The sequence below is a fragment of the Bathycoccus prasinos genome, assembly GCF_002220235.1.
Source record: "Bathycoccus prasinos genomic : Chromosome_8".
In the NCBI taxonomy this organism is placed as follows: Eukaryota; Viridiplantae; Chlorophyta; class Mamiellophyceae; order Mamiellales; family Bathycoccaceae; genus Bathycoccus; species Bathycoccus prasinos.
In genome coordinates this window covers 630,573-656,765 of record NC_024001.1, presented here as the reverse complement: position 1 = coordinate 656,765, position 26,193 = coordinate 630,573, and the positions used below count along the sequence as shown (strand labels likewise).

General features: G+C 47.9%; 12 protein-coding genes across 12 annotated transcripts; 8 read left to right on the top strand and 4 right to left on the bottom strand.

The window, feature by feature from the left end:
- Positions 1–74: 74 nt before the first annotated feature.
- Positions 75–2,054, top strand: Bathy08g03540 (2-oxoglutarate/malate translocator; the record flags this gene model as incomplete). The annotated part of the gene is made up of 1 exon (XM_007511594.1): positions 75–2,054. One exon carries the CDS (start codon positions 75–77, stop codon positions 2,052–2,054), a length of 1,980 nt encoding a protein of 659 aa, XP_007511656.1.
- A 131-nt stretch (positions 2,055–2,185) lies between these two features.
- On the bottom strand, positions 2,186–2,881 carry Bathy08g03530 (predicted protein; the record flags this gene model as incomplete). The annotated part of the gene is made up of 1 exon (XM_007511756.1): positions 2,186–2,881. One exon carries the CDS (start codon positions 2,879–2,881, stop codon positions 2,186–2,188), a length of 696 nt encoding a protein of 231 aa, XP_007511818.1.
- A 162-nt stretch (positions 2,882–3,043) lies between these two features.
- Bathy08g03520 (unknown protein) lies at positions 3,044–5,959 on the bottom strand (the record flags this gene model as incomplete). The annotated part of the gene is made up of 1 exon (XM_007511634.1): positions 3,044–5,959. The coding sequence occupies one exon, from the start codon at positions 5,957–5,959 to the stop codon at positions 3,044–3,046; it is 2,916 nt and encodes a 971-aa protein (XP_007511696.1).
- Positions 5,960–7,803: 1,844 nt separating this feature from the next.
- Positions 7,804–9,060, top strand: Bathy08g03510 (unknown protein; the record flags this gene model as incomplete). The annotated part of the gene is made up of 1 exon (XM_007511479.1): positions 7,804–9,060. The coding sequence occupies one exon, from the start codon at positions 7,804–7,806 to the stop codon at positions 9,058–9,060; it is 1,257 nt and encodes a 418-aa protein (XP_007511541.1).
- A 1,774-nt stretch (positions 9,061–10,834) lies between these two features.
- Positions 10,835–11,860, top strand: Bathy08g03500 (unknown protein; the record flags this gene model as incomplete). The annotated part of the gene is made up of 1 exon (XM_007511766.1): positions 10,835–11,860. One exon carries the CDS (start codon positions 10,835–10,837, stop codon positions 11,858–11,860), a length of 1,026 nt encoding a protein of 341 aa, XP_007511828.1.
- A 240-nt stretch (positions 11,861–12,100) lies between these two features.
- Bathy08g03490 lies at positions 12,101–13,051 on the top strand (the record flags this gene model as incomplete). The annotated part of the gene is made up of 1 exon (XM_007511396.1): positions 12,101–13,051. One exon carries the CDS (start codon positions 12,101–12,103, stop codon positions 13,049–13,051), a length of 951 nt encoding a protein of 316 aa, XP_007511458.1.
- Positions 13,052–13,169: 118 nt separating this feature from the next.
- Positions 13,170–13,877, top strand: Bathy08g03480 (predicted protein; the record flags this gene model as incomplete). The annotated part of the gene is made up of 1 exon (XM_007511509.1): positions 13,170–13,877. One exon carries the CDS (start codon positions 13,170–13,172, stop codon positions 13,875–13,877), a length of 708 nt encoding a protein of 235 aa, XP_007511571.1.
- A 120-nt stretch (positions 13,878–13,997) lies between these two features.
- Bathy08g03470 (unknown protein) lies at positions 13,998–14,654 on the top strand (the record flags this gene model as incomplete). Its single annotated transcript, XM_007511384.1, has 1 exon — positions 13,998–14,654. One exon carries the CDS (start codon positions 13,998–14,000, stop codon positions 14,652–14,654), a length of 657 nt encoding a protein of 218 aa, XP_007511446.1.
- Positions 14,655–14,746: 92 nt separating this feature from the next.
- Positions 14,747–16,636, bottom strand: Bathy08g03460 (tenascin XB; the record flags this gene model as incomplete). Its single annotated transcript, XM_007511781.1, has 1 exon — positions 14,747–16,636. One exon carries the CDS (start codon positions 16,634–16,636, stop codon positions 14,747–14,749), a length of 1,890 nt encoding a protein of 629 aa, XP_007511843.1.
- A 170-nt stretch (positions 16,637–16,806) lies between these two features.
- Bathy08g03450 (predicted protein) lies at positions 16,807–17,889 on the top strand (the record flags this gene model as incomplete). The annotated part of the gene is made up of 1 exon (XM_007511621.1): positions 16,807–17,889. The coding sequence occupies one exon, from the start codon at positions 16,807–16,809 to the stop codon at positions 17,887–17,889; it is 1,083 nt and encodes a 360-aa protein (XP_007511683.1).
- Positions 17,890–19,184: 1,295 nt separating this feature from the next.
- Bathy08g03440 (predicted protein) lies at positions 19,185–23,126 on the bottom strand (the record flags this gene model as incomplete). The annotated part of the gene is made up of 1 exon (XM_007511439.1): positions 19,185–23,126. The coding sequence occupies one exon, from the start codon at positions 23,124–23,126 to the stop codon at positions 19,185–19,187; it is 3,942 nt and encodes a 1,313-aa protein (XP_007511501.1).
- Positions 23,127–23,469: 343 nt separating this feature from the next.
- Bathy08g03430 (molecular chaperone DnaK) lies at positions 23,470–25,868 on the top strand (the record flags this gene model as incomplete). Its single annotated transcript, XM_007511385.1, has 2 exons — positions 23,470–23,538; positions 23,871–25,868. 2 exons carry the CDS (start codon positions 23,470–23,472, stop codon positions 25,866–25,868), a joined length of 2,067 nt encoding a protein of 688 aa, XP_007511447.1.
- Between the last annotated feature and the right edge of the window lie 325 nt (positions 25,869–26,193).

Genomic DNA, 26,193 nt, shown 5'->3' with positions numbered 1-26,193 from the left:
CATCGAGAGTGCTGGTGGTGCGTTGTTCTGTTCTGTTTACCGTTGACGACGACGACGACGACTAAACTTCTTTGATGATGATGATGTTTAAGACGTACACGACGAATACAAATCCTCACGTTGGGAGCACAAAAAGCGGTTTTGGACAAGGACGGAAAAATCAGATAATGCTCCTAAACTCTTCGTCTTCGTCTCTTCTTTTCGGAAGATCAGCGACAACGAAAGCGTCCTCCTGCGCGTTATCGAAGTCTTTTTCAGACGATGGTAATGGTGGAAGTTTTGATCGCCGTTTTCTTCGTCGTCGTTTACGTCGCCGTCGTAAAAGCGATTCTTCTTGGTTTTCCTCCAACTCGTTGGCGTCTGGGGCATTGGTGCCTCAGAAAAAGACCAACGACGCGTGCGACGAGATGAAGAGTAGAGCGAATAATAATAATAATACCAATAATAAATATACTATTAGTAGAGTACTGCGACGAGGCGAAAACGAGAGGCGAAAACGAGCAGCACTCTTTTTGAGGGCTTCTGCGGGAGGAGACGAAGGCGAGGAGAACGCGAGTCTTTCGGCGGGAGAAGAACAAGAGAGCGCGGAGGTCGTCGTCCCGGCGAGGAACTACGACGACGACGTGGACGACGACGAGGAGCCAAACTTTGGGGTGAAATCACCCGAGTTGGCGACTTTTCACCGAAAGACGGCGTTGTTTGCCATTTCGGTTGGATTCGCAGTTTTTTACGGATTTCCTAAACCGGACGTGTTGACCTCGGAAGCGTGGCAACTGTTGGCGATCTTTTCGGCGACTATTTGCGGGTTGGTTTTGAAGCCGCTCCCGGTTGGCGCGTGGGCGTTCGGGGCGATGACGGTCAGTTTGTTGACGAAAACGTTGACGTTTGATCAAGCGCTATCGTCGGTATCGAACCAGGTTGTTTGGTTGATTTTAGTCACCGCGTTTTTTGCTCGAGCGTTTGTCAAGACTGGCTTTGGCGATCGATTGGCGCTGTTGTTCGTCTCGGTCGCCGGGCAATCGAGTTTGAGGTTAGCGTATGGATTTCAATTAGCGGAGGCGTTGTTGTCACCCGCGATGCCGTCGACGACAGCCAGAGCGGCTGGCGTATTCATTCCAGTCATTAAGTCTTTAGATCCGAGGACGCAGGAGTTTTTAATCGGGCAGCAGTTGCAAGGCACCGGGGCCACGTCGGCATTTTTAATGTCCGGCGCCGCGCAGAATTTCTTATGCATGCAAATTGCCATCGGTATGGGCATTCCATTCGTCAACCCATTCAACGAGTGGGCAGTTGCGGCATTCGTTCCCGCGTTTATATGCATGATGGTCACTCCGTTGATCGTGTTTATCGTCGATCCGCCTTTGTTGAACGCGACGCCGAAAGCGCCCATGGAAGCGGCGAAGAAGTTACAAGCCATGGGTCCGTTAGCCGAGATTGAGAAGCGCATGTGTTTGTCCTTAGGGACGACTGTATTTTTATGGATCTTTGGTGCTCCGCTCGGGATCGCCGCGGTCGTGGCTGCCATGACTGGTTTATGTTTGATGCTCATCAGCGGCGTTTTATCCTGGGACGACGCTTTAGAGCAAAAAGGCGCGTGGGACACGTTGATTTGGTTTGCCATCTTGATTGGCATGTCGCAACAGTTGAACGATTTAGGCGTCATCGAATGGCTCTCTGGATTTGTTCGCGATTTTCTCATCTCGTGGAACTTAGTCGGTACTTCCGCTTTTGTCGCGTTGCACTTGGCGTACTTTTTAAGCCACTACATGTTCGCTTCGCAATCCGCGCACGTCGGCGCTTTGTACGGCGCCTTTTTGACCATGATGATTGCCGGAGGTGTGCCTCCTAAATTAGCAGCCATCTCATTAGCTATGAATACGAACACTTTTGGTGGCTTAACGCACTACGCGAGTGGTCAAGCCGCTGTATATTACGGGTCCGGTAAGATTGGATTGGAGAAATTATGGAAGCAAGGCTTATACGTCAGTTGCGTCCACGCGTTTATTTGGAGCACGGTGGGTATGGCCTGGTGGTCCGTCTGCGGCATATTTTGATTAGAGAATTATTATATTAAGAAGAGGAGGGGAAAACGTATATAAAATTAGAGCGAGAAGGAACATTTATATAATAGAGTCATCGGCGAAAGAAAAATACCAGGTACACACACACATAAACACACTAACAATTACGCCAGTGGATCGTCCGGACACCCCGGCGCTGTCGTATCCAAATCGCAATCCCCGAGCGGCACGAACCTCTTGTTAATCGCCGCGTTCGCTTCCACCGCTTTGAACCCTTTCAACTTAAACTTCCCTTTGTTATACGACTCTTTGAATACCGTCACCACAAATGTCACCTCGCTCGTGCCTTCAGGAATCTCCTCGTCGATTTGCGCCAACACAACCCTCGACGTTCCGGTTTCGTTATTCGTCGCCGCGGAGTTCCCGTCGTAATCGTCGATGAATCCAAACACGTTCGCCGCGGAGACTTTTTTCTTGCTCTTTGCTGTTGCAGTGAATAACACGCACATGGCAGATTTCTTCGAGGGTAAGTATTGATTCGGCGGGCACTCCGCGGGTGTGTACGATAGATTCGTCAGTTCAATTTCCGATTGAATCGCGAGTGCAGGGTTGGTGTCTCCGTAGTGTTTGAGGAACATGGACGTCGATGCAACGCCGAGGAGTGCGGTTCTTCTTCTTCTTCTTTGTTGACTGTTGTTGTTGGCAGTTACATTTTCATCATCATCATCAACCTTCTTCTTCGCGCGGCAGCACGGTCTGCTCGAACCACTTTTCCGTCGCGTGCTCTCGAGACACCGTCGTTTAAACACCGAAGCGACAGATGATGATGACACTGATGGTGATACTAATTGAGCATGCATGATGAGTTATTATGAACGTATCCGCTTAGCTTTAATGAAAAAATCGACGTTTACTCTGCGGTGTTAGTTTTATGTAGTTTTCCCTTACTCAATATTTCGTATTTGTATCTTTGCGTGGAAATTTCAATATTACATCGGAACTAGTTCTAAACATCTCACTTTTCAGTCAGTATATCTTCTTTTAACCTTCTCGACGAACTCTGGAAGTGTAATTTTCCCACTCTTACCACGTTTCGTTCTCGCTAACACTGTCGCAAACTCTTTGTTTTTGTCTCCATACGACTCTTTCTTCTCATTCTCGAGAGCGGTGAGGAATCGTTCGCCATGTTTCGCAAGCTCGCTTAAGAGCGTGCTCGTATTGAACAGGTTCTTAAGCGCTTGCTCGTTTCCAGCGAACGCTGGTGACTCGTGGATTTTTTTCATAGTGCGCGAAAATGAACCACCATTTTTTTCGTCTTTCGCGATGGCAGAGATGAAGGAGTTGTCGCGCATTGCTTTTCCAAGCAACGCTTCACCTTTGCTGCCTTGAAACATCGGCAACGTTCTGACCGTATCGAGAGTCTTCTCCATATGGCTTTCGCCATATTTCGCTATGGCTGAATGGAGTGAACCACTGTGCAACAACTTAGAATCGTTCCCGCCGTCCTTTGCGGAGATCTTGTTCATATTTTTTATGTACTTTTCAAAGTCTTCGTATTCCTTGTTCGCGAGAACGGAGAAGAAAGAATCGCAGAAAACTTTCTCGAACGCGGCTCTATCGCCATTGAAAACTTCATCGAGTACTCGCTCTAAGCGTTTGACAAAGTTCTCAAACTCCTCGTCGTTCGCGAGAGCGGCGAAGAAAGAACCGCAGAAAACTTTCTCGAACGACGCAGGATCGTTGTTGCAGTACTTTTCGAATACGCGAAGAAGTTTCTCGACGAATACTTTTGCCGTTCCAACTTGGCCTAATCGAGAGGCGAAACCACTAGTTCTAAGAAATTTCAGCGCGAGTTCAGTGCCAAACGTCTCAAAAACTGTCTGCACGTTTTCGAAAACCTCGTCGTTTTCGAGGTGCATGTTTCTGCACCTGGCGTACGCGTCTTGGAACCAAAGCGATTTTCCCGCAACGATTACTTTACGCCAATCCTCAGGTGTGGGCAACAAAATGCGCCATTTGCTTTCTCTTGCCTCCATTGTTTTGATATACGTCGCGTTCAACTTATCTTTTATCGTCGTCGTCGTCGTCGTCGTCTCCGGCGCCTTTCTTTTTTTGACATTTTTTTTCTGGCGCTTCGGTTCGATTGGATCCGCCGTGATATCATCAAAGACGTTCTCGCCTTCTCTTAATCGTATTTTTTCGGCGAGCGAGGCAAGCGACGCATGAAAACGCTTCAACTGATTCGCGTGGAAATCTTGCTTTTCCATCATACTCAGACCCATACACGGGTGTCTGGTAACTCCAGAAATAAACGCATGAATAACTTGTGCCGCTCGTAACCGAGGATCCAACTTGGTCTCGTAGAGTACTTTGTCAGAAGATTGGTTGTTACCATCGCCTTCAATAATCAACGCGCTCTGTACTGCATCTCTAAGATGCGCGTTTTTTAGAATGTTCTTTTCAAAGCCACTCTTTGAATACTCGCCGCTCGCGAAGAGTTCAAAATTATCCACGGTTGCATCCAAGGTGTACTTTCCTTCTTCATCAGCCACCATGACTACCGCAGTTTGGAGGATGGTTTCCCAAACTTTACGCGAATGAACGAGAAGCGAGTGAATATTTTTGAGTGTACCTTCCGCGGAAAACGTATTCATGAGCAACTTGAACATCGTGGCGGAATAGGCGGCTTTCACCATAGGCGGCCAATGACCAAACGCCACGTAATATCCACCCACATCTTGGTAGTGTTGTTGGACTGGAACGAAAGGTGGGACGGCTGGTGGATCCACTGGAGGTAACGCTGGTGGTGGAGGTAACGCTGGTGGGGCTTCTTGGTCCGGCTGGACCGGTGGTGGAGCGTTTTGCGGATACCCGCCCCCGGGAGCGTTTGGCGCTCCGTATCCGCCGCGACCGAAACCCTGGTAGTTCGGAATAGCAGCAACAAAGACGATACTGTCTTGGTTTTCGACTCGGTGGATGATGTGATTTCGAACTTGTTCTTCCTCTGCGTCCGTCAGTGGACGATAGTAGTTTTGCTCCATCACGTAATCAAAAGTCGTTAGGACAAAGTGCGTGCACTGCGGTTTCTCCAAAGCAGCCGCTTGAACGTACGGGTGAAGGAGGTGAAGCACGTTATAAAAAGTTGCCGCGTTTTTGATATCTTTCTCACGGCAAAGTTTCATCCGGTTATCACACCCATGAACAGATTCCTTGGTATAGGGGACGTAGCTAAAGTCAAAACAATTGGTTTTTTGTCGCAGCGTTTTCAAAGGATGGAACGGTAAATTCAGCGCATTTAGCACAGACACGTTGTGCAAAAACGCGATGGTCCCTTTTTTCGACTCTGTTTCGAAAAACTCCTTGACCTCCTTCCGCGAATAGTCTACCACGTAACGGAGGAACTTACGATAACCGTTTTCATCCGCTTCCTCGATGACGGCGATGATGTAGACGATGTGCGGGTTCTCGTCTGGAGACATGCCCCTCGGCTCAATGCACCGGGAGAGTTGAATATAAGTAATCATCGCCTTCACCGCTTCATTTACCTCGGGAATATCTTGAGCGCTACTGTCACCTTCGTTCTTCTGCGCGTAAATTTCCGCGGCTTTAGACGTCAGACGTTCGGCTTGCTCTTTGAATTTTACCGCGAATTTTTTTAATATTTTGTTTGCTTCCTCTCTGCTACGAAAGGCCATCCTGTTCAACTCGTCGTGGTAAAACACGGCTTCCTCTGCGCTCTTCTGGTCGCACAACTCTCTCTTCTTCTCTTCCGTTCTAACGTTCTTCTTTGATTTCGGAGCATCGGAAAACTTCGTTTCCGATTCACCCATCGGTAAGGCCAACGTTCGTTTTTTTTGCTTTTGTTCTTCCCCTTCGTATTTCTTCTTCGTCTCTGCCTCGATGGAGACGACGATGTGCTTCGGAGCATCTTTGCGCATACCACGAACACCCGAAGAAGACAGGGGTGGAGGAAGATACGCAGTTTGATGTGTATCATCACCACCATTCGCGTCGCTCACCAACTCGCCGTTCCCGTCTGTTTGAATTTCAAATAGAGCTGAAATCGCAGAGACGCACACGCCGTCGGACTTACTTTCCGGAATACTCGAGACGTCACAACTCTGCGACACTACCGCCTCGAATAACTCAGCACCAATCTTGTCTGAATCGTCACCATCATCTGTGGAAGTATTCTTCAGATGATTCCCCAGAGTGTCCAAGAGTGTCCTCTCCCAATCGATAAAAGGCGCAATAGCATTATTTTGTTGTTCTTCTATTTTTGTTTTGGTTATAACAAACAAACAAACAAACGAAGAGAGAACGAATCGGGTGAGTACTAGAAACAGAAGATACAAAAAAAAGAAGGTTGAAGAAAAGAGTTTCGAAGTGGTCGCGAAGAGGCGCACGCGGGAAGAACGAATCGCATGTCATAGATGTCCATTCAGAGTGAGTAAACATCGTTCACGCGTCCTTTGTGAGCGCGCGCGCCGCGCGTGCACCGTTTTAGAAAATCAACCTTTTAAAAAATATGCGGGGAGCGCGCGCAACGAGGGGAAAAAAAGAAGACACGAGAAGGGAAAAAAAAGCCGTATCGATCTTCCTTACCTTTGTCGATCTCCATCTTCATCGGAGGATTATCGGCGTAACTACACAGCTGATTTTTACCCGACATCGTTTGCTCGTTCGTTCGTTCGTTCGTTCGTGTGACTTCTTCACCCAAAGTAGTGCGAGTTCTTCTTCTTCTTCTTTCTATTTTTGTGCTGCACTTTATGAATTCAGATCGAGCGTTTTATTTTTCGCACCAAAATTTGGTTCTAGAATTATAAACTGATAAACCAGGTTGGAACCAAATTTTGGGAGTTTTTTGCCGAACCGTTTCTTCGATTGACGACGAAGACCATATTTCAAATCGGACGTTTCATTTCTAGAGTGACAAAGCAAAGGATAGCAGACCTTCCGGTGCCTAAAAATTGCGAGGAAACGTTTGAGCGAAACGAGAGAATTTTTACAGAGCATTTGGAGTGGAACAGTGATGATTTTTGGAAGCATCGACAAGCTGTGCACTTCCAAAAACTTCTTCGCGATGACGACGATGCGACGTCAAGCCCGAACAGAATAACAGCGCCCACGTTGTTTACTCCAATCAACGTAAATTCCACCGGAAAAAACGAGTAATGATGTCAATCGCAGCTCCTGTTTGTAATCCGGTTGTTTCTTGTAGTTTATTACTGTATTTACTTGCGCTTATGTCTCTTACATTTTGTCTCTTACGCGTTCTCTTCGAGCAGTTTCCGTTCCCGTTGTACTTTCTCGATTTCCATAAGCGTCGTCTCCAATTTCACTCGATTGAGTTTGAACTCTTTTTTCCTACGAACGACAAGGTAGTTGATGCATTCGAGTAAAAGTTGGAGGAAAAACTGCGGCGCAGAATATCGTCAGAGCGGGTTGGCGCGTACTCCTGCGAAGGAGGAGAAGAGGGTGTCATTGTTTCGATGACGATGCGTTCGATAAAAGTGGAGAAATTCTCAAACTTTCCCTCACTTTCAAACTCGATGACTCCAACGCGATGACACACAACACCTAAAAATTCCTTATACGAGTTCTATACGAAAGACAAAAAAAAATAGATTTCCTATTTTTTTCCTTTGGAAATAGACTTTCTATTTTTTCAATAGAAAAGTTCCTTAGGAAAAACCTCTCGTCCTCTCCTCTCCTCTAAAAAAATACGCTCTTTTCATCGCGTGTCTCTTCAAAAAAAGAAGAAGCGCATGTGATGTACAAAATGCCTAAAAACAACGAGGAGCAGAAAAAGTGTATCCCCGGCAAGACTTGGGTCGGTAAAGACTCAAAAGGTAAGGAACGCATCTTGATCGACGAGAACAACAAATGGAACAAGAAGTGCATGCGCGCCTTCGTTAAACGGTCGAAAGATTTTTGCGAGCCCATGGATGACAATCAAGATCGCTTGTCCAAGAGAATTAAAAACTTTGCTGATAATGAGTTTACTGTGTGTGTGCGTGAAACTGCGCTCACACATATACTGAAAACAACTCGGAACGCGCTCGTCAAAGAGAAAAACGCGCAGTTTCACTGTAAGTTTTCAACAACTTCGGACAGATTCAAGACAGAGTACAAAAAGGCGTTTGAGAAAAAGTACTCGACTACTAAAAAAACTGTTTCTTTGGAGGTGGTTGAAGACGATTATATTTGGACACCTCAGAATGCAGAGTGCAGTTGCTTGCTCGCGTGCACTCCATCGACAAAAAAAGTGAACTCTTTAGCGCCGTTCGAAGGTTTACTTCACGAGGACCACGACGGTTACGGGTGTTGCGTGTACGCAGAAATGTTTACGAATACAGAGGTTGAAAAACTCCTGAAAGGCGGTTTGAACGCTCCCGACGCTAAACCGGAAAAGGTTCGAAACGAGTACAGTACTGACGACGACTTCGAGTCAAATAGATTGCAAGCACCGCTGAAGGATGAAGAAAGCAAACAACTTCTTGCTGACTTGAAGAGTAAAGGAATCGTTCACAAAGATTACGAGTTTCAAATCCCAGACGTAAGGAAGTGTCAAATGCTCGGGAATGCACCAGGTCCTCTCGCAGAACAGCAAATGCACAAAGATAACAAAGGGAACGCAAAGACAGGCGGTGATCTCGTCAACGTCATCGTTGCGCTCAATTTGATGTACTTGACCATGTACAGAGAAGGAGATGGTAAGGTGTATAAGAAGGATGTCTGGCTCACACCCGGTTCTGTGTTGTGCTTATCCGGGTACGCTGCTCACGGCGGGATGGGCGCTTTACGCGAACCTGAGAAAAACGATTGTCATACCCACACACCAAAACGTATCCATCTGTATTTGAAAAGAACGGAAAATCCGGATGTGGGGTTTGCGTTTTTTGGAGATGGGGATGATCCGTTGCTCGAGAAAGAAACCGGATTACTTCAAACGGTGTACTTTACGGGAATAGACGATTTCATCGACGAAACGAACGAATTCTGGAAAAAATTAGGCAATCATTTGAAACTTGTTTGAGTTTCATCATTGTAATATACATACACACACGAAAGCAAGAGAGAGAAATATACTTCATAATAAACGACATGTTGCGCGCGTACTCGAGAAAACTCACAAAACGCATCGCATTTAATCATTTCTTGGAGTGAAAAAAAGGTAGTTTTTTCGTTCGTTCCGGGAAACACTCAACTCACTTTTGTTTTAACACCATGGAAGTATGTCAAACATAAATATTCATCATGATGAGATATTTAGGCGATGAGTTCAAAAAAATTCCCGGTATGAGCTTCATACACGAGTTTACGGATACGATGTTTCATCCGATATTCTTGAAACAAGGCGCTGACGGGAAGGTCGACCACGAAAGACTCCACCCCGATGGAATCACTTACTCCGCGGCCTCTTTGGCCTCTTTCTGGCATCAGAAGACTGTTTACGCGTCTTCGTTTTACCTTTCGCCCCTGGCTGTTACTTAGGACGCCTCATGATGGACAGCTGAGTCGTATTTGCGCGTCAATCTATGCGGTTAGTCTATCAAAACTTTCGCGTTCTTTTTCAACACGAATCGGCGAATTTTGATTGAATTTTGCAACGCGCGAGCACGGGGCCGAGTGCGCGGATACGGTGAATCAGAGAAAACTGACGGCTTGAAACGATGAATTAGATGTTGTTACGACTTGTGCAGGCGAGTTTTGGATGACTTATTGAATATGCGCGCGTTCAGCTTCGCCAAACCTTAATTTTTTTCTAAAAGTGGTGAAAAGAAGCAGATTTGCTTCTTCAAATCGGCGAGGTAGATTTCGAATATTTAACCGATGCCGAGAACGCGTGCGACGATTGCGACGGGATTGAATTTGAAAATAGATTTGGCGTTTCGAAGATCCAGTGCGATTTGAAGAGTTTTAAGAAAGAAGGAGGAGGTGGGAAAAGAAGGTATTCGAACGACGAAGACGATTATAGAAACAACAACAACATTAACAGCAAAAAGGAGAGTAGCGGTAAGAAACGAGGTCGCTCGCGATCGATGACTCCAACGCGATGACACACAACACCTAAAAATTCCTTATACGAGTTACATAGGCCGTGTGTATACGTATGATGAGGTGACCTTATTGTGCTTACTTCTAATCTGATGTAAAAGTATTTTTTACATCAGGGGGTGTTTTTGTTCGGTTTTGGTAGGACTAGAGTTTTGGACGACTGAAATCAAAGAATTAGCGTAGCCTTTTAAATAAAAAGTCCAATTGCCGAAACAGAACGAAACATCTATTAGAGGGCCACAATGCTTACAGTACCGGAGGTATTTAAGTGTTATGAGATTGAGCATATCTATGCCAAGAAGATCTGCCATCTAAACGTGCCGATCACATGTTTAGACGTCGGAAAGTCATGGTGTTAGTATGTATCAGCTCTCGGATTTTTTATTTTTATTTATTACCATCATGGGGAAAAACATTTCGCTAATCATACTTTAGTCGCAGGAAGGCGATCCTGGACGCACGTATGCGGGCCCGCACGTCCGCATAGTGTACCCATTCAGGGGGTGTGTGTGATTTTAGGGTAACATTTTGATGTATAGAGCGAAGAACCTGTTTAGGTCCTACGCCAGACTTTCTAACGTTTTATATCTATTAAAGAATACTACTATTATCTAAAACTTGTTTAGCTTAACCAGCACCGTGACTCTAGGGGGGTTGTCACACATAAAATTTTTTTTCCTCTTTCACATTTAAAAACGCGCATTCACTTCAATTCTTTTTCTTGACGTGCCCGGGAAAGAAACTTTTTTACAATGGCAGCGCCTAGAAGGATGTTGGAATCTTGTTATGAAGTCGATGAAATCATAAGTGACAAAAATGGTTGTTATCACATACTCGATATACACCACGAGGCTTACTTTCCGCCGGAATCTCCGCCCATGGCACATCCCTTATTCCCGAACGCCTTAAAACACGCAAAAGAGATGAAGAACAAAATGATGCTCAACTATCACCCGGATAAAGTCCTATCTCAGGAATCTCAGGAAAAAGAGAAGGCCGCAGAATCTTGCGCGAAGATAAACGACGCTTATGAGAACATCGCGGAGAGTGCTGAGAAGCGAAGAACATACGATACCTTGCAACTGGCGAGAGAGAGAGCAAAGGAACTCCCTTCAGTACCAACGGTTCAGCAACTGAAGGTGCCTTTCTTCTCGCACCTGCGCTGGAAGACAAATGGAGAAATCGCTCCGGGTTCGGAAGGTTCGGGTGTGGGGTATGCTAAAATCATGGGCGTGACTGCGGACCAAGAATTAGAGCTACAATCGCCGTATGCTCCGCAGCAAGATGGCGATGCACAGATTATTAGAGTACGAGTATCGGAGTTATCGCCTGAAAGTACAACAGTATCGAAGGAGGAGTACGCGTGCGTGGGTGTCAAAGTCGGTTACGTTAAAAGTATATACTCGCCGTATCTCGAACAGATGTGTGGTGTTCGATTCGACCTCTGCGCGAATATAACAGTTATCAACAAAGAGTTTTCACATCGTTTCGAACTCCTCGACGAAGAAAAAGAAAACGAAATACTGCCGGGGTTCAGAGACAAAGCGAAAGACACAATCACTTACAGCCAACGAGGTGGATTTTCGCAGCAACTTCCCAGAGTCAATATAGACGTGAAATTTAGAGGCATCAGATTGAGATGCTCTGTGGGATTTATGGATGCTGGTTTCTCACCCATTTCGTCGGGAGAAAATCAACGCAAAGTTTTAATCACGTTTGGCCAAAACGAGCTCGACAGGTTCAAACGCGTCGCACCTGGTTTTAATTTTCAAACGTGAGAGAGAGAAAGAGAGAGAGAGAGAACGAGAGAAAGAAAGAAAGAAAGAGAAACACAAAACCAAGCACTGCATTGGACGCGTCTTCGCCCGTCGGCGGCGGTTGCGGTGGGATTACGGTTTCCAACAGTTTCCATTGAGAAGTTCGTTCGATTGTATTACGAAGAGAGAGAGACACATTTTTCATCAACTTGAAAGAAATTTTTTTAAATTTTAACCGCTCGAATTTCACAAAAAACACACATGTCGTCTCGCATCATCGATTATTCCAAGTGGGATACACTGAAGTACTCTTCTTCTTCTTCTTCGGAAGAGGACGACGAGAAGGCGAGGGCGACAATTGCACACCTCGGGGATCTCCTGCTTTCTTCTTCTCAGAGAACGAGCTCGTCGTCACCTCTTTGGAACGGGTTGGTGTTGCATCATAAGGATGTTTTTGTCTCGCATGTGCTTCCGAAATTGAATACGACAGATCGGTGTTTCTTTTCAATGGTGGGTAGAGAGAGTCGGGGTGTGCTTGAGTATGCCGGGGTAAACGTATCGAAATTATGTTGGAATGTTCACGAATGTTCATCCATCTCGACGCTGGAATTGGTGTGGAATCACATGCTCTGGGGAGAGAAATTTGAAGATGGAACGGTGAGAGATCAAGCCTGGTTTTGCGAGCAAGTTGCTGCAACGAACAAACTCGAGTTTCTCAAGTGGGCGAGAGAAGTGAAACAGTGCGAGTGGGATGAAGATACGATTAAAATGGCAGCATTTACAGGTAATCTCGAGATGTTGAAGTACTGCTTCTCTAACGAGTGCCCGTACGATGAAGAAAGGTCGTGTGAACAAGCTGCTATAGAAGGACACCTCGACTGTCTTCGATTTCTTTTCGACAAAGTGAAACCTTCGCGAGATACGGAAAAAGATGTAGTAACACAAGCAGCATGCGGTGGTCACGTGGAGATCTTGAAATATTTCGTTGAAGAAAGAAAGATATGGGATGATTTGAAGCTCGACTGCGTGGCAACCGCTGCACTGCATGGCAAACTCGATTGTATCAAATACTTATTTGGCGAATCCATTACGCAACACTCTTCGAACACGTTTCTGCTCTCGTCGAAAGAGTGTACACACGATGCCTGTTTGTACCACCGTTTACTCTGCCACCGCGCGAACGAGCGAGTTTTCGTCTTTTTCGTTCTTTAATACTAAGGATGATACGTTTAGGAGGAGTAGTAGTAAAGCGAAGCATCATCATCACATTCAACAGAAGCATAAAGAACGGATGAGCGCAAAGAAGAAGAAGAAACTATCGACGACTGCGATGACTTCGAGAAGGACGGGACACCAATTTTCTCCTCTTGAAGAGGAAAAGGAGAGAGGAAAGAGTAGACGTTCTTTTATTACGACGACGAATTGCCCAAGCGTGTTGGAGGCAAAGTCTGATTCAACGACGAGAAACGACGAAGATTCCTCGGCAGAAGCGAAGAGCTGCTTCGTCTCCGAGAATACGAGAGGACGATGTTTACGGAAACGACGACGGTCGATCGTTCTTCTCCAAATAACTTCCTCGATGGCTGCACTCATGAGCAACATTTCAGAGGAGAAGGTGTTTGCGGCTTCCTCTTCTCCCGAGGATGTGCCGAAGGAGTACGCGGAGAAACTTCGCTCGGCGTGCGAACTTCTCTTAAAATCCATCGAGTATGAACGCGCGCACCCGTCCGCGAGCGTTTCCGAACGCTTCGCCGCCGCCGACCCGGCGAAGCAAGCGGTGAAAGAGTACATCCAAACTTGGCAAGGACGACCGGAGACGAGAGATTTAGAGACGAGCGTGATTACCGGAGAAGTTTTGAGAGAGTTGGCGAGGTATTATAAGAAAAACGGCAGTCAAGTCGCTTTAGACGCTGAGTTGAGAGACGACGTCGTCGTGCCAAAGTTAAACGAGGTTCTGAACATGTTACCGGCGAAAGCGCCGACGCTCGCGGAGAGAGTTTTAGGGATTTCGACGAATTCGTCTAATAAGGCGAATTAGAGTACTACTGCTCCTCGTTAACGACGAATGTAAGTCGGCCGCTCGCTCTTCGCTCCCCTCGTAAAGAGGCAACTGCATCTCTTTGGAAGCCACACAATTTACTACTCGAAAGAGAAATAAATGCCGGCGCCTGGCCCGAAGGACGGCCACGCCTCTCGAGCGTCGAGGGATTTAAAGCTCACCCGTGGCGCGTCTGCAAAATCGAACGGGTTTAAATACGGCGGCGGGGGTCGTGATTTGGACCACGGAGGAGGACAAGGAGCAGGAGGCGTAAGAACGGGAATTTCCAACTCTCTTCGTGACCAACGGAGTCGGAAAGCGTTACAGAGGAAGTTCTTCGAGCGGAAACGGAAGCGAGAGGAAGAAGAAGAAGACAAAGAAGAAGAAGAAGAAAGAAAAGACCGTTTTACTACGCGCGACGACGACGAAAACTTCGACGACGAAACGAAGACGAAGAAGAAACGACGGAGATTGGACGAGGAAAGTGAAGGAGAGAAAAGAGAGAAAGAGGAGGAGGCAAAAGAGGAAGCGGACGCGGTGACGAGTTCGGATCCGATTTCAACGAAAAAAGAGAGTAAAATACTAATAACGTTTCCGTGGTTGTGCGACGTTTGTTTTGAAGGAGAAGGAAGGAAAGTCGTCGCGCAATCGGAGCATCAGAGGAACGATCATTTGAATTCGAAGAAGCATAAGAAGAATTGCGAGAAGCGACGCGGGAGGGAGTTGTTGCGAACGATGTTCTTCGCGGAGAAGAAGGAGACGACTTTAGGGACTTGATGATACGGTTTGTTTGTTAGAGAGATGTGTATTATTATTATATGCGCTGCAATTACTATATACTATTATTACATAGGCTATGAAACGAGTCACTACGGATCACCGTCTCCGTCTCCAAATCCTTCATCTTCTCGTTGGAACGTTTTCGCCTTCGCGATACATTTTTCGGCGTTTCCAACGTCGCACCACTCGACGCTCGCATCTTCTGCGTCTAAAGCCACGTTTCTGAGCAGAGCGTATTCAAAGTCCCTTTTCCCGTTTTCGTACGCGTTGGGTTCGAACGCCGGAGACGAAAAATAGCTGAAACTTTCCTCGGTTTGCGCTCGGTAACTGTAACTCGTGAAATCGAAGCCCCAGACTTGGATGTATTTACACGTTCGTTTGGCCAACGCTAACGTGAGCAACGCGGATGGGGGCGCTTGGTGACGCTGCAAGTGATGTTCATCCGCGGTTGAAGAATGCGAAGAAGATAACAACTCCTTCTTCACGTCGTTATACTTTTCGATAAACGGCGCGATGATATCGGGACTCATGATATCCCAGTCGTCCTCGGGGAACTTGGTCTTCAACAACGGAAAAAGTTCGTAACTTTCCGCGCGCCAAAGTAACAACTTAGTGTCTTTGAACTTCCTCAAGCGCGGATTTTTCGGGTCGACTAAATCCTTTCTTTCGATTAAAGTCTCCGCGGCGTCGCGGTCCAGCACGCGAAAGGTTGTGCGCAAACCCGCGACGTCTTTATACTTCGCGCCAGTCGGCGCCACGTCTATGCGGAATATCTGGTCGATGTGCTCATCGAGCACCTCGCCAGGCTTCGTTCTTTGCATGCTCCCCGAAGATCCAACAATAGCGCACGTGTTAAACATCATCTCCCCGTTTGTGTTGCGATCCATCCCGAGTTCGTCCACCTCCGGCAGCGGTAGTTTCGAGATGAACGAACGTTTAATCAAAGGCTGATCGCCTTTTTCATCCTTCACGTGCGAGGTCCATTTTTGCACGTTTCTCCATCCCTTTTCATCTTCAACGACGTCTTTCGATAACGTCAAAGCCGCCACGGTTCCCCCCGCGTTCATCAAACTATATCTATCTTTGCTCTCAAACGAACTCAAATCATCCCTCTCGCACATTTTCCCGCTAAACCCAAACTTACACTCGCACACGTCCGGTTTCACGCACTCCCCGTGAAACGAACACTCCTGTTCACACCTCGCCCACTCGCACGCCTCTCCCACCCACTTCTCGCTTTCGCACACGCACTTTTGCTCTAAAAATCTAAACTCGCCTCGCTCGCACCGCACGTCGCACGTCTGTCCGTACCACCCCTCGTCGCACAGGCAAAAGTTCGGATTCGTGCACTTCCCGTGTTCTGCGTTGCACTTCACCCCATCCTCTTCCTCGCACACCGGTACGTCGCACGTTTCGCCTTTCCACCCGTTCTCGCACAAGCAGTACCCGTATTGGCACACGCCGTGCGGGGCGCACTGGCGCGCGCACATCGCGTCTCGGCATTTGGCACCTCCGTAGCCTCTTTCGCACGTGCATTTCGTCGGGGAAGACGTCGAAAAAGAAAAGTTCTCGTCCAAATCAAAGTCGTCGCATCGTTCGTGACTGAGGACGATTTTGTGTTTGTTTTGAAAGGTGTTGCTCTCGTCCTCGTGCATCGTCATCTTCGTCATGAACCGATTGGAAATCTGCCAACTCGTCCACACGGAAAGCGCGAGGAACCACACGAAGTAGAGCGCGAATCGCTTTCTAAAAGTCGTCTCACCTCCTCGACGAGGATGACGACGGTGGTGGTACTTTTTCAAATCGTCTTTTTCACCTCCTCCCATTATTAGTATCGCGACGACTTTAATAAGAGCAGCGAGAAAAGCATCGTTGTTGTTGTTGTTGTTGTTCAAGAAACTGCGTACACCTGCGGAGAACTCATTCGTGTTGTTTTTGGGGAGATTTTGAAACCATTTTGAGAGACAAAAATGCGTCATTTGAAAGCGCTTTGAGAAGACGAAGAAGACAACCAAGAGGCACGCTTTGCCGTTCCATCTCTCTCTTTATAATCGTGTGTCGTTCTTTCGCTCTCGTCAAAGTAGTTGTTTTTGATTTCGATCGAAGATATACACGCAACAACAACACGTTTTCCTGGAACAACTAAAAGATGGCGAAATCATCATCCATAAGCGGAATGCGAAAACTGGTCGTCGCGGCCACGCTGACGGTCTTCACCTGTTCCCAAGGCTTACTCATGGAAGCGTCAAAAGTACGGGGCAAATATCCGTACAATTCCGCGGTCGTCCCGTTACTCTCGGAACTGGTGAAACTGATCTTATCGATTTTACTGTTACGCAGAGCGAGAGCACGAGACCCGGCGGGAACGATCATGACCACAGACGTGAAGTCCGTGATGTTGTTCCCGATACCATCGATCATATACGTGATGCATAACAACGTGCAGTTTTACACGATGGCGTACGTGGACGCGGCGACGTACCAGATTTTAGGGAACTTGAAAATCGTGACGACAGGTATATTGTTTCGGTTTGCCTTGGGGAGATTGATGACTCGGACGCAATGGATCGCGTTGTTGTTGTTAACGGTTGGCGCGACGGTGAGTCAAATATCCGGGTGCAAAGGGGAGACCTTGTCGGCGCCGATGGCCGGGTACGCGTTAGGCGTTTTGAGCGCGTGTTTGAGCGCCACCGCGGGGGTGTATACCGAGTTTTTGTTGAAGAAGAACAACGACAATTTGTATTGGCAGAACGTGCAGTTATACGCGTTTGGGGTGGTGTTTAACGGTTTGAGGTTAACCTGGGACGATTTCTTCGGCGAGAATAGCGGAGGGAACTGGTTGTTCGATTGTACGAACGGGTTTACCGCGATCACGTGGTTAATCGTGATTAACTTTTCGTTTAGCGGATTATTCGTCTCGTGGTTGCAAAAGTTTGCGGACACGATCGTTAAAGTCTACGCGACCAGTTCGGCGATGTTGCTCACCGCTTTGTTGAGCGTTTCCTTCTTCGGATTAGAGCCGAGCTTGCAATTATTTTTGGGCATCACCATCGCGTGTTGCTCGCTAGTCTTATATTTCATGCCTCCGGATTTGCCGAAAGAGAAAGGCATGGGTGTTTTGCCAGTCACGAGCGGCGGTGGTGTTAATGGTGACGGCAATACTAGCGGTAGCGCGTACGGCGGCGGCGCCACGCCGAGAGGCGGCGGCTCCGGCGGCGACAAGCTGAACTAAGATTACTCTGTATACGTAGCGTTATTAAAAAAAGAGATTAAAAGAAGAGGTTGCTCGATAAAAGGTTTGCGTGTTGTAATAACGATGATGACATATGATTGTCGCATATGTGTGTGTGTATTCTTCTACTCGTTCTTCAAAACGTTCTTCCATCGAAAAAGAAACCAGAAAGCCGTTCGCTCTCGCTTCGACGAAAGCGTTCGTTCGTTCTGCGCAGCGCACGAAAAGGAAGATTTCCTCCTTCCTTTCGCTTCACTTTTATCCACGAAAATCATCCATCGGATATAATCGCTAAAAAATGTTTTCCATCTCTGCCACTCCTGTCGTCGTTTCTGCGTCCAGCGCGAACAAGGTATGAGATTCTGTTCCCGTCGTTCTCTCTCTGTTTTCCTTTTTTTGCTTTCTTTGCCTCGAAGCGCTTCGCTTTGCGAAGGTTTGTGTTGTTTCTCTCTCTCGCGCGGATTGATTTTTCCCAAGCAGGGGAATCCCAGGTGGCAAAAGTATGGATCGTCATCGCGCGATCTTTCACGCGTCCCCTTTACCTCTCCTTTTTCGCGCGCGTCTCTTCGCGACAGAGACAGCGGAGGATTTCTCCTTTTCTCGTTTATTCTCTTTTCTCGACGAAATGAAGCGGCGTGCGATGATATCCTCCCACCGTCTGCCACTTTTACCGGGAAGAAGACGCGCAAAAGATAGGTTTGGGGTTTCAGGAAAAAAATACTCACGCTCTTCTCTCTCTCTCTCTCTCTCTCTCTCTCTTTATTTTCATCATCATCCATCGCACGACGAACACAAAACAGAACACCGCGAAGAAGGTTGTCTCGAAGAACAACAACAACACGGTCGCGAAGAACGCGGCGTTGTTGGCGGCGACCATCGCCACCATCTCTTCTTCCGGCGCCGCGTTGGCGGACGACATCGAAGACGTGTACGCCGCCACCTACGCCAAGGGCCGAGACGGTTTTGGCGTCAGATCGCCGCAAAGACAAGCGGTTGACGTTAATCTTTCAAGAAAGCAAGCTGCGCCGAAGCCGAAGTTCGTGAAGCCAGTCAGAGAGGAAGCGCCGAAGCCGGCGAAGAAGGAGTCGTCTGGCGGCGGCTTCTCTTTGCCGTCGATCTCTTTGCCGTCGATCTCTTTGCCGTCTTTCGGTGGCGATGCGCCGGCAACTGCTGATGAGTAAGCTATTTGCGATTTATATATAGAACATAAGAAGACACTTGTGCTGTTGTAATTATGCGAGGATTCGTATGTGCTGATGGTACAATTTTACTTTTACTTCAGCGCTACTGTAAGTTCACTTCTTGAGCGCCTTCTTTTTCTTCTTCTTTTTCTCTCTTTCGTCGTGATCATCATCCCCGGCGATGGAACTTTTTCGTTTCTTCTTGCCTTCATCGTTAGTACTACTGTTCGTTTTTTTCGCATCATCGAGCGCTTTCGCGATGCGTTCTAACGCTTGAACAGTCTTTTGACTCGGTTGCGGCGCTCTTTCTTTTTGCGTTTCGATGGCGTTCTCAATCGCCGCTTTGGCTTTTTGTGAAAACACAAAACCTTCGGCGTGGCGTCCAATCGCTTCGAAAACGTTTGCGCACATCTTGGAAGTGTCTGCGCGTCGACTTTGGTTTTCGACGTCTGCTTTGACGGCGTTCGCCAGCGATATCTCACACATCGAGTTCACTTCTTCCGCGGAAGGAATCGACGAGTCTCTTTGCTTACAGGAAAAGATTTGAAAGAGCAGTTGTAACGACTCTTGCCGCAAGAACTGCGCGCGAGCGCTATCGCCTAAATCGCACAACGAAGCGAGTTCTTTGGAAGACGATGCCAACACGTTCGGAGAAAGCTTTATGAGCTCGGCAAAAAACGGCGCGCGCAATCGACTGGTTTTCTTTTCAAACTTTTCCGTGATTGCCGTTTTGTAAATCTCAGCGGCGCTTTCGCCGTCGCCGTTACTCTCCATGACTTTGGCGATATATGCGCACGCTACGGCAGCAGTCTTCGCAAAACCTTTCGCCGCGTCGCTATCGCGTCCAGCCCCAGCGCCATTATCGGCGACATCGATCAACTGTGTCAAGATTTCGTGAATATCTTTTCTCGTACCGGTAACCATCGCTGCGTGTTTGCACGCGTGTTTCGTCAAGACGCTATCGATTCTTTGCGCGAGTTCCAAGAACGATTTTTCCATCGGGTTACTCTTAAACCGTATTCGAGCGTTTCTAGAGGCGCTGAGTAACCGTGGAACGATGATTTCAGGAAGAAACTTTGAGCTCGGCTGCGACTTTGCAAAGAGTTCGAGAAGCGATAAAGCTCGAAACTTGAAATCTGCAGCGGCAACTTTCAAAGCTTTCTTGCGCGAAAGCTCCTGTCTTTTCGCTCTGAATGCGTCGGCGAGAAGTTTATCGGTGGCAAACATTTGTTCGTCCGTAAAATCATCCGAGTCGGAATCGTCGGAGTTGTCGTCATCTTCTTGAATTTTCAGTGCGGCTTTGCGAATGGCTTCAATCGCGCCTTCGTTCGCTTCCGTGTCCATACCAGCGTCTGAATCGTTCTCATCGTCGTCTTCGTCTGAATCATCATCGCTACTCGAGGAATCGTCGTCGTCGTCGTTGTCAGAGTCGTCTTCTTCTTCGAGCATATCTTCATCGTCGGAGTCGTCATCCTCATCGTCATTCTCATCGTCGTTCTCGTCGCCGCGCTTCCCGGCACCCATGTTCTCCACGACGTTGAGAATATCTTCGATACCTCGATCGGTGATTTTCCCAGACACGCCTTTAAAAGTACGTTCGGTGACGTCGCGCAATAACGCGGACGGTTGCGCGAGAAATGCAATCAATAAATCGTTGAGAACGTCCATCGGCTCCAAATCGTGCTCTTCCTCTTCGTCCTCCTCCAGTGTTTTCTTCGTCGATTTTTTCTTGGTTGTCTTTTTCTTCTTCGGCGGCTGGAGAAGCTCTTCGACGCATCGAGGAATATCCTCGACGATCGACGTGAACTGCTTCGGATCAGACGCGTGTAAAACGATTAAAGTTTTAAGCAGCGGAATAATCGACGTCGCGACACCGCTTTCGTCGGCTTTTTGCTTTTTTTCGCAGAGTTTCAAAGCATTCGCAAGATTTTTGCGGGCCTCTTTCGCTCGCGCGCTATTCGGAATAACGTCCGTCACCGAAGCGTCGGCGTCGAATTTTAACACCGCTTCGCACGCTTCCGAGAGCGCATCGAATTTTTCTTCTTCTTCCTCGTCCTCTTCGTTTGCTTCGTTGCCTTTATCTATATGATTTTTACCGTTCTTAGTATTTTGACTTTGTTGCTTTTTCTGCTGTTGCGTGCGTCCGCGCGATCGAATGTTCGTCAATAAGATGCCAAGTAAACGCGTCGAAAGTGCTCTTCTGAGCACATCGGGACAATCTTCTATGTTTTTACCCAAGACTGTCTTTGGCAGTTGTTTCTTGGACGTGGAATAGAACGCGTGGAACAAGCAAAAATGCAAAACGTCCAAACGATCGTTCGGCGATAATGCCGACGTAATCGAACACATTTGTTCTAGCGCCCATAACCGTTTGAAATCGCGACTGCTTTTCTTTTTCTTCTCCTCGTCGTTATCATCGTTTTCGTTCTCGTCGTCACTCTCGTCTTGTGTCGCCAAATCTGATTTCTCCAAGATTGTTTCTCTCAACTCTTCGCAATACGCTTTCGCTTCCTCTCTCGTTAATCCAGCCAATAACGTGGAAATCCCACTCGATTTCGCCAACTGCTTCTCAAATCTGTGAATGCCAACCTTTCTCAACGCCGCCACGATCGCCACGCGTTTCTTTGCGCTCGTTTCTGAATGTTTCGCGCACCTCGCGATGGCTTTCAAGCAATCCGTGCTGCAAGCGTGTAAATAATTCTCCGGTTTGGCGCAGTTTGAAACTAAACATTTAATAAAGTTTGGCGACGTGAACAACTTCGCAGTCTCCGATGCCGTCGCGTTTCGCAACAGCATCGAAAATATGCGAAACCCGAGGTACTTTCTCTGATGCGATGGCGCTGTAAACAACCCGTTCTCGCAACACGTCTCCCACAACGCCTCCAATCGAGTCAAGTTGCTTCCTGCTGATATTTTCGTCGTCGCTCCCGCTTTGTTTCCTCCTTTTTTATCGTCATCGCTATTACTTCTACACGCTTCGCATAAAATCTCCCAAATAGGGTGCACCCTCGGGTGCGCGTGCGGACACTCCGCCAAAGCGTGACTCACTTTCTTCAAATTCTCGTACGCGAAAAACGAATCCTCTTTCGCAGAAGATGAAGAGGAAGAAAATTTAGGCACGACGCTCTGCGCTTCCTTACACCTCGCCGGTAAGCATTCGTACAAACTATACGCCAACCACACGGTTTCAATCGTTGTTTTCCCACTCTGCTCTCCGACGTCTGTCACGTCTCGACTCACCCACGCCTGCGCTTGCGGACACTTCTCCAGCGCCTCCCTCGCCAATCGAAACGGATCTTTCTCGTGCAACCCTTCCTCTTGTTTACTCAAACTCAGCGCGAGTTCAATCATAACTTTCGCCGCGCTTTCGCTCAAATACGCTTTCGTGTTGCTAATCCTACAAATCTCCGCGAACAATTGGGAACTCAAATCGACGATTCGTTCTCGCTCTTCCTCCGGCGTCGTCCATTTTTTTCGCTTGTTGTTGTTGTTACTACTACCACTACCACTCATCATCTCCTTTTTCTTCTTCTTCGCTTCCAAGGACACTTCCTTGGCCACCAGCGCTCTCGCCAGCGCCGCGTTCCCGAATAATTGTCCGATCAAAATATCTCTCGCTTCCGATCCTTTCGTGCTCTTCGTGATTGGTTCCAATCCTTCCTTCAGAAATCGAAATCCATCTTCCACGGAAATCGCATCCAGATGCGTCATCGCGCTCGTAAACGCCACCGCGAACCCTTGCCTCGCCCCGGCGCGTCCAGACCCGAGACCTCGCGTTAAACGTTTCATGGAATATTCAACCACCGCGTCGAGCTCAACGTTGTTTTTATCATCGTCATTCGTAATACTACTCGTGGTATTGTTTTGCACCAAAAACAGTTCTTCCGAAAGAGAGGCGGCGGCGGTGCATCTCGTCTCCGCATCGGTCGACGCCAAGTCCCAGAAGCGCTGGAGGATTGTCGCCGGGACCAACGAGGTCGAGGAAGTGTTGTTCGCATTATTCGACGTCGATTTTGTCTTCTTCTTCTTCGTCGTCGTCCCCGATGCGCCTCCCATTATTATTATTATTATATATACTACTCTCTAACAGAGAGCACGCAGAACAACTCCAACGAAAGCGCGTTTTTTGTGTGCGTGTAGAGTCAGTCGTCTTTTTTCAACGCGAAAATGTATCAACGCTCAAAATCAGTCGCTCGTTTCGGGATCCTTTTTAGCACCACGAAAAAGTCGCTCATCCATTCATCCGTCACTCCGTCCACCTGGGCACCCCAAAAGTCTTCTGCAGAAAAGCAAACAAAAATTTTTTTTTTGCCTCGGAGACGCGCGAGAGAGAGAAACGTCATTCCTACCATACGACTCGTGTGATTTGCTCGTAAACGCATACTACTAAAAAATAAATATGCTTCGCGTGGTCGCGCGAAGGTTCGCCCGAGGAGGGAACGCGTCTTCCCCGAATGGTCATCCGCTGGTGCGTCGTTTACCCTCAAAGTTCAGCGTTTTTTGTGCTCTGTCTCTCTGTCTCTCTCGTCTTTAAGAAGCGAGCGTCGTCGTGTTGTTGTCGTCCGATTGAGATTCCAATTCTTTCGGCTGCGCTTCTTTTTCTTTCGATTGGTCACACGCGCAATCGCGCGCGCTCTGACGACGAGAAGAAGATGAGGCGTGAAAAATATCTTTCGTCCTTTTGACGCCGTGGTGGTGGTGTTGTTGTTGTTCTTTTCGCTTTTGTAGTGGTCGTTCACTGATGATGATACACCTTCTTTCTTCTTCTTCTTCTTCTTCTTCTTCTGTATAAAATTTCAGATCAATCAGGCGGCGACGGCGTCGTCATCGACGTCAATGTTGATTCATAAACAAATGCTTCCGTCGCTCTCGGGCGGTCTCTCATCCGCTGCGAATCAAATCCGCTCGTACTCCAAAGACGTCATCGGGATTGATTTAGGGACGACGAACTCGTGCGTGGCAGTCATGGACGGCAAGAACGCGAAAGTCATCGAAAACGCGGAAGGGTCGAGGACGACGCCTTCGATGGTGGCGTTCACGGAAAAAGGCGAACGGTTAATCGGGCAACCGGCGAAGAGGCAAGCGGTGACGAACCCTTCGAACACGTTGTATGCGTGCAAACGGTTGATTGGGAGACGATTCGACGATCCGCACACGAAGAAGGAGCAAGAGCTCGTGCCGTATGACATCGTGAAGGCGAGCAACGGCGACGCGTGGGTCAAGGCGGGCGGGAAAGAGTACTCGCCTTCGCAAGTCGGCGCGTTCGTTTTGCAAAAGATGAAAGAGACCGCGGAATCGTATTTAGGTAGAGGGGTGACGCAAGCTGTGGTGACGGTGCCGGCGTATTTTAACGACGCGCAGAGACAGGCGACGAAAGACGCGGGGAAAATTGCCGGTTTGGATGTTTTGAGAATTATCAACGAACCGACCGCGGCGGCGTTGAGTTACGGCGTGGATAAGAAAGAGGGCATCGTCGCTGTGTACGATTTAGGTGGCGGGACGTTTGATGTGTCCATTTTGGAAATTTCCGGCGGCGTTTTCGAAGTCAAAGCGACGAACGGGGACACGTTTTTAGGCGGCGAAGATTTCGATACCGTGGTTATGAATGAATTGCAAAACGTGTTTAAGAAAGAGTCTGGGATCGATCTCAAAGGCGACAAGTTAGCCGTGCAACGTTTGAGAGAAGCCGCGGAGAAGGCAAAGATTGAGTTGTCCAGCACGACTTCCACGGAGATCAACTTGCCGTTTATCACCGCGGATGCAACCGGACCGAAACACTTGGCGATGACTTTGACCCGGGCAAAATTGGAAGAGTTGGTCGGTTCGCTCTTGGAAAGAACGAAAGCGCCGTGCACGAACGCGTTGAAAGACGCCGGGATTTCTCCGAGCGAGTTGAGCGAAGTCTTGTTGGTTGGAGGTATGACCAGAATGCCGAAAGTGCACTCCATCGTGAAAGACTTGTTCAAGAGAGACCCGAGTAAAGGCGTGAACCCGGACGAAGTCGTCGCCATGGGCGCGGCTATTCAAGGTGGTGTTTTGAGAGGCGACGTGAAAGATATTCTCTTGTTGGACGTGACTCCGCTTTCCTTAGGTATTGAAACCTTGGGTGGCGTTTTCACGCGATTGATCAACAGAAACACGACGATTCCGACCAAAAAGTCCCAAGTCTTTTCCACCGCCGCGGATTCCCAAACCCAAGTCGGCATCAAGGTTTTGCAAGGTGAAAGAGAAATGGCGGCGGATAACAAAATCTTAGGCAACTTTGATTTGATGGGTATTCCTCCGGCCCCGCGCGGTGTGCCGCAAATTGAAGTCACGTTCGATATCGACGCCAACGGCATCGTCAACGTTTCCGCGAAAGACAAAGCCACGGGTAAAGAAAACTCCGTCGCCATCACCAGCTCCGGTGGTCTCTCCGACGCGCAAGTCGAGCAAATGGTCCGAGACGCCGAATCCCACGCCGAAGACGACAAAAAGCGAAAAGAAATGATCGACGCGAAGAACGAGGCGGATACGTTAATTTATTCCGCGGACAAAAACATCCAAGAACACGGCGCCAACTTGCCGCAAGAAATCAAAGACGAGATCCAAAACGCGCAAATGGCGTTGAGAACGGCCATGGAAGGCGACGATAACGAAGCGTTGAAAGAGAAAATCGGTGACTTGCAAAAAGCCGTCATGAAAATCGGCGAGGCGTTGAGCAAAGGCGCGAGTTCCGGAGGCGCTTCGGAATCCGGCGAAGGCACGACGACCGAAGGCGAAGCCACGGAAGAGAAGAAGTCGGAAGAGGCGAAGTAATATAAGTTGAGAGAATATTCACCACTCAAACATCATCAACGCATACATTCTTTCTTTCAATATAATAAGTCTACTAAATATCTATAAGTACTCTAAAACTAACGCAACTGCACATCGTCTTTCCTCTCTACATTACTTCTTTACCTACCGCTCGAAGAAAACAACTTCACCGCATCCCCGTAACTCTCGCTCTTCAAAAACTGCTCGTACCCTCCATCAAACGTCTCCTCTCCTCTCCTCTCTTCCTCTTCCTCCTCAAAGTGTCTTCTCAAACTCTTCCTCCTCTTCTCTCGCTTCTTCGTCGTCGCAATCTCCGCGCACTTGT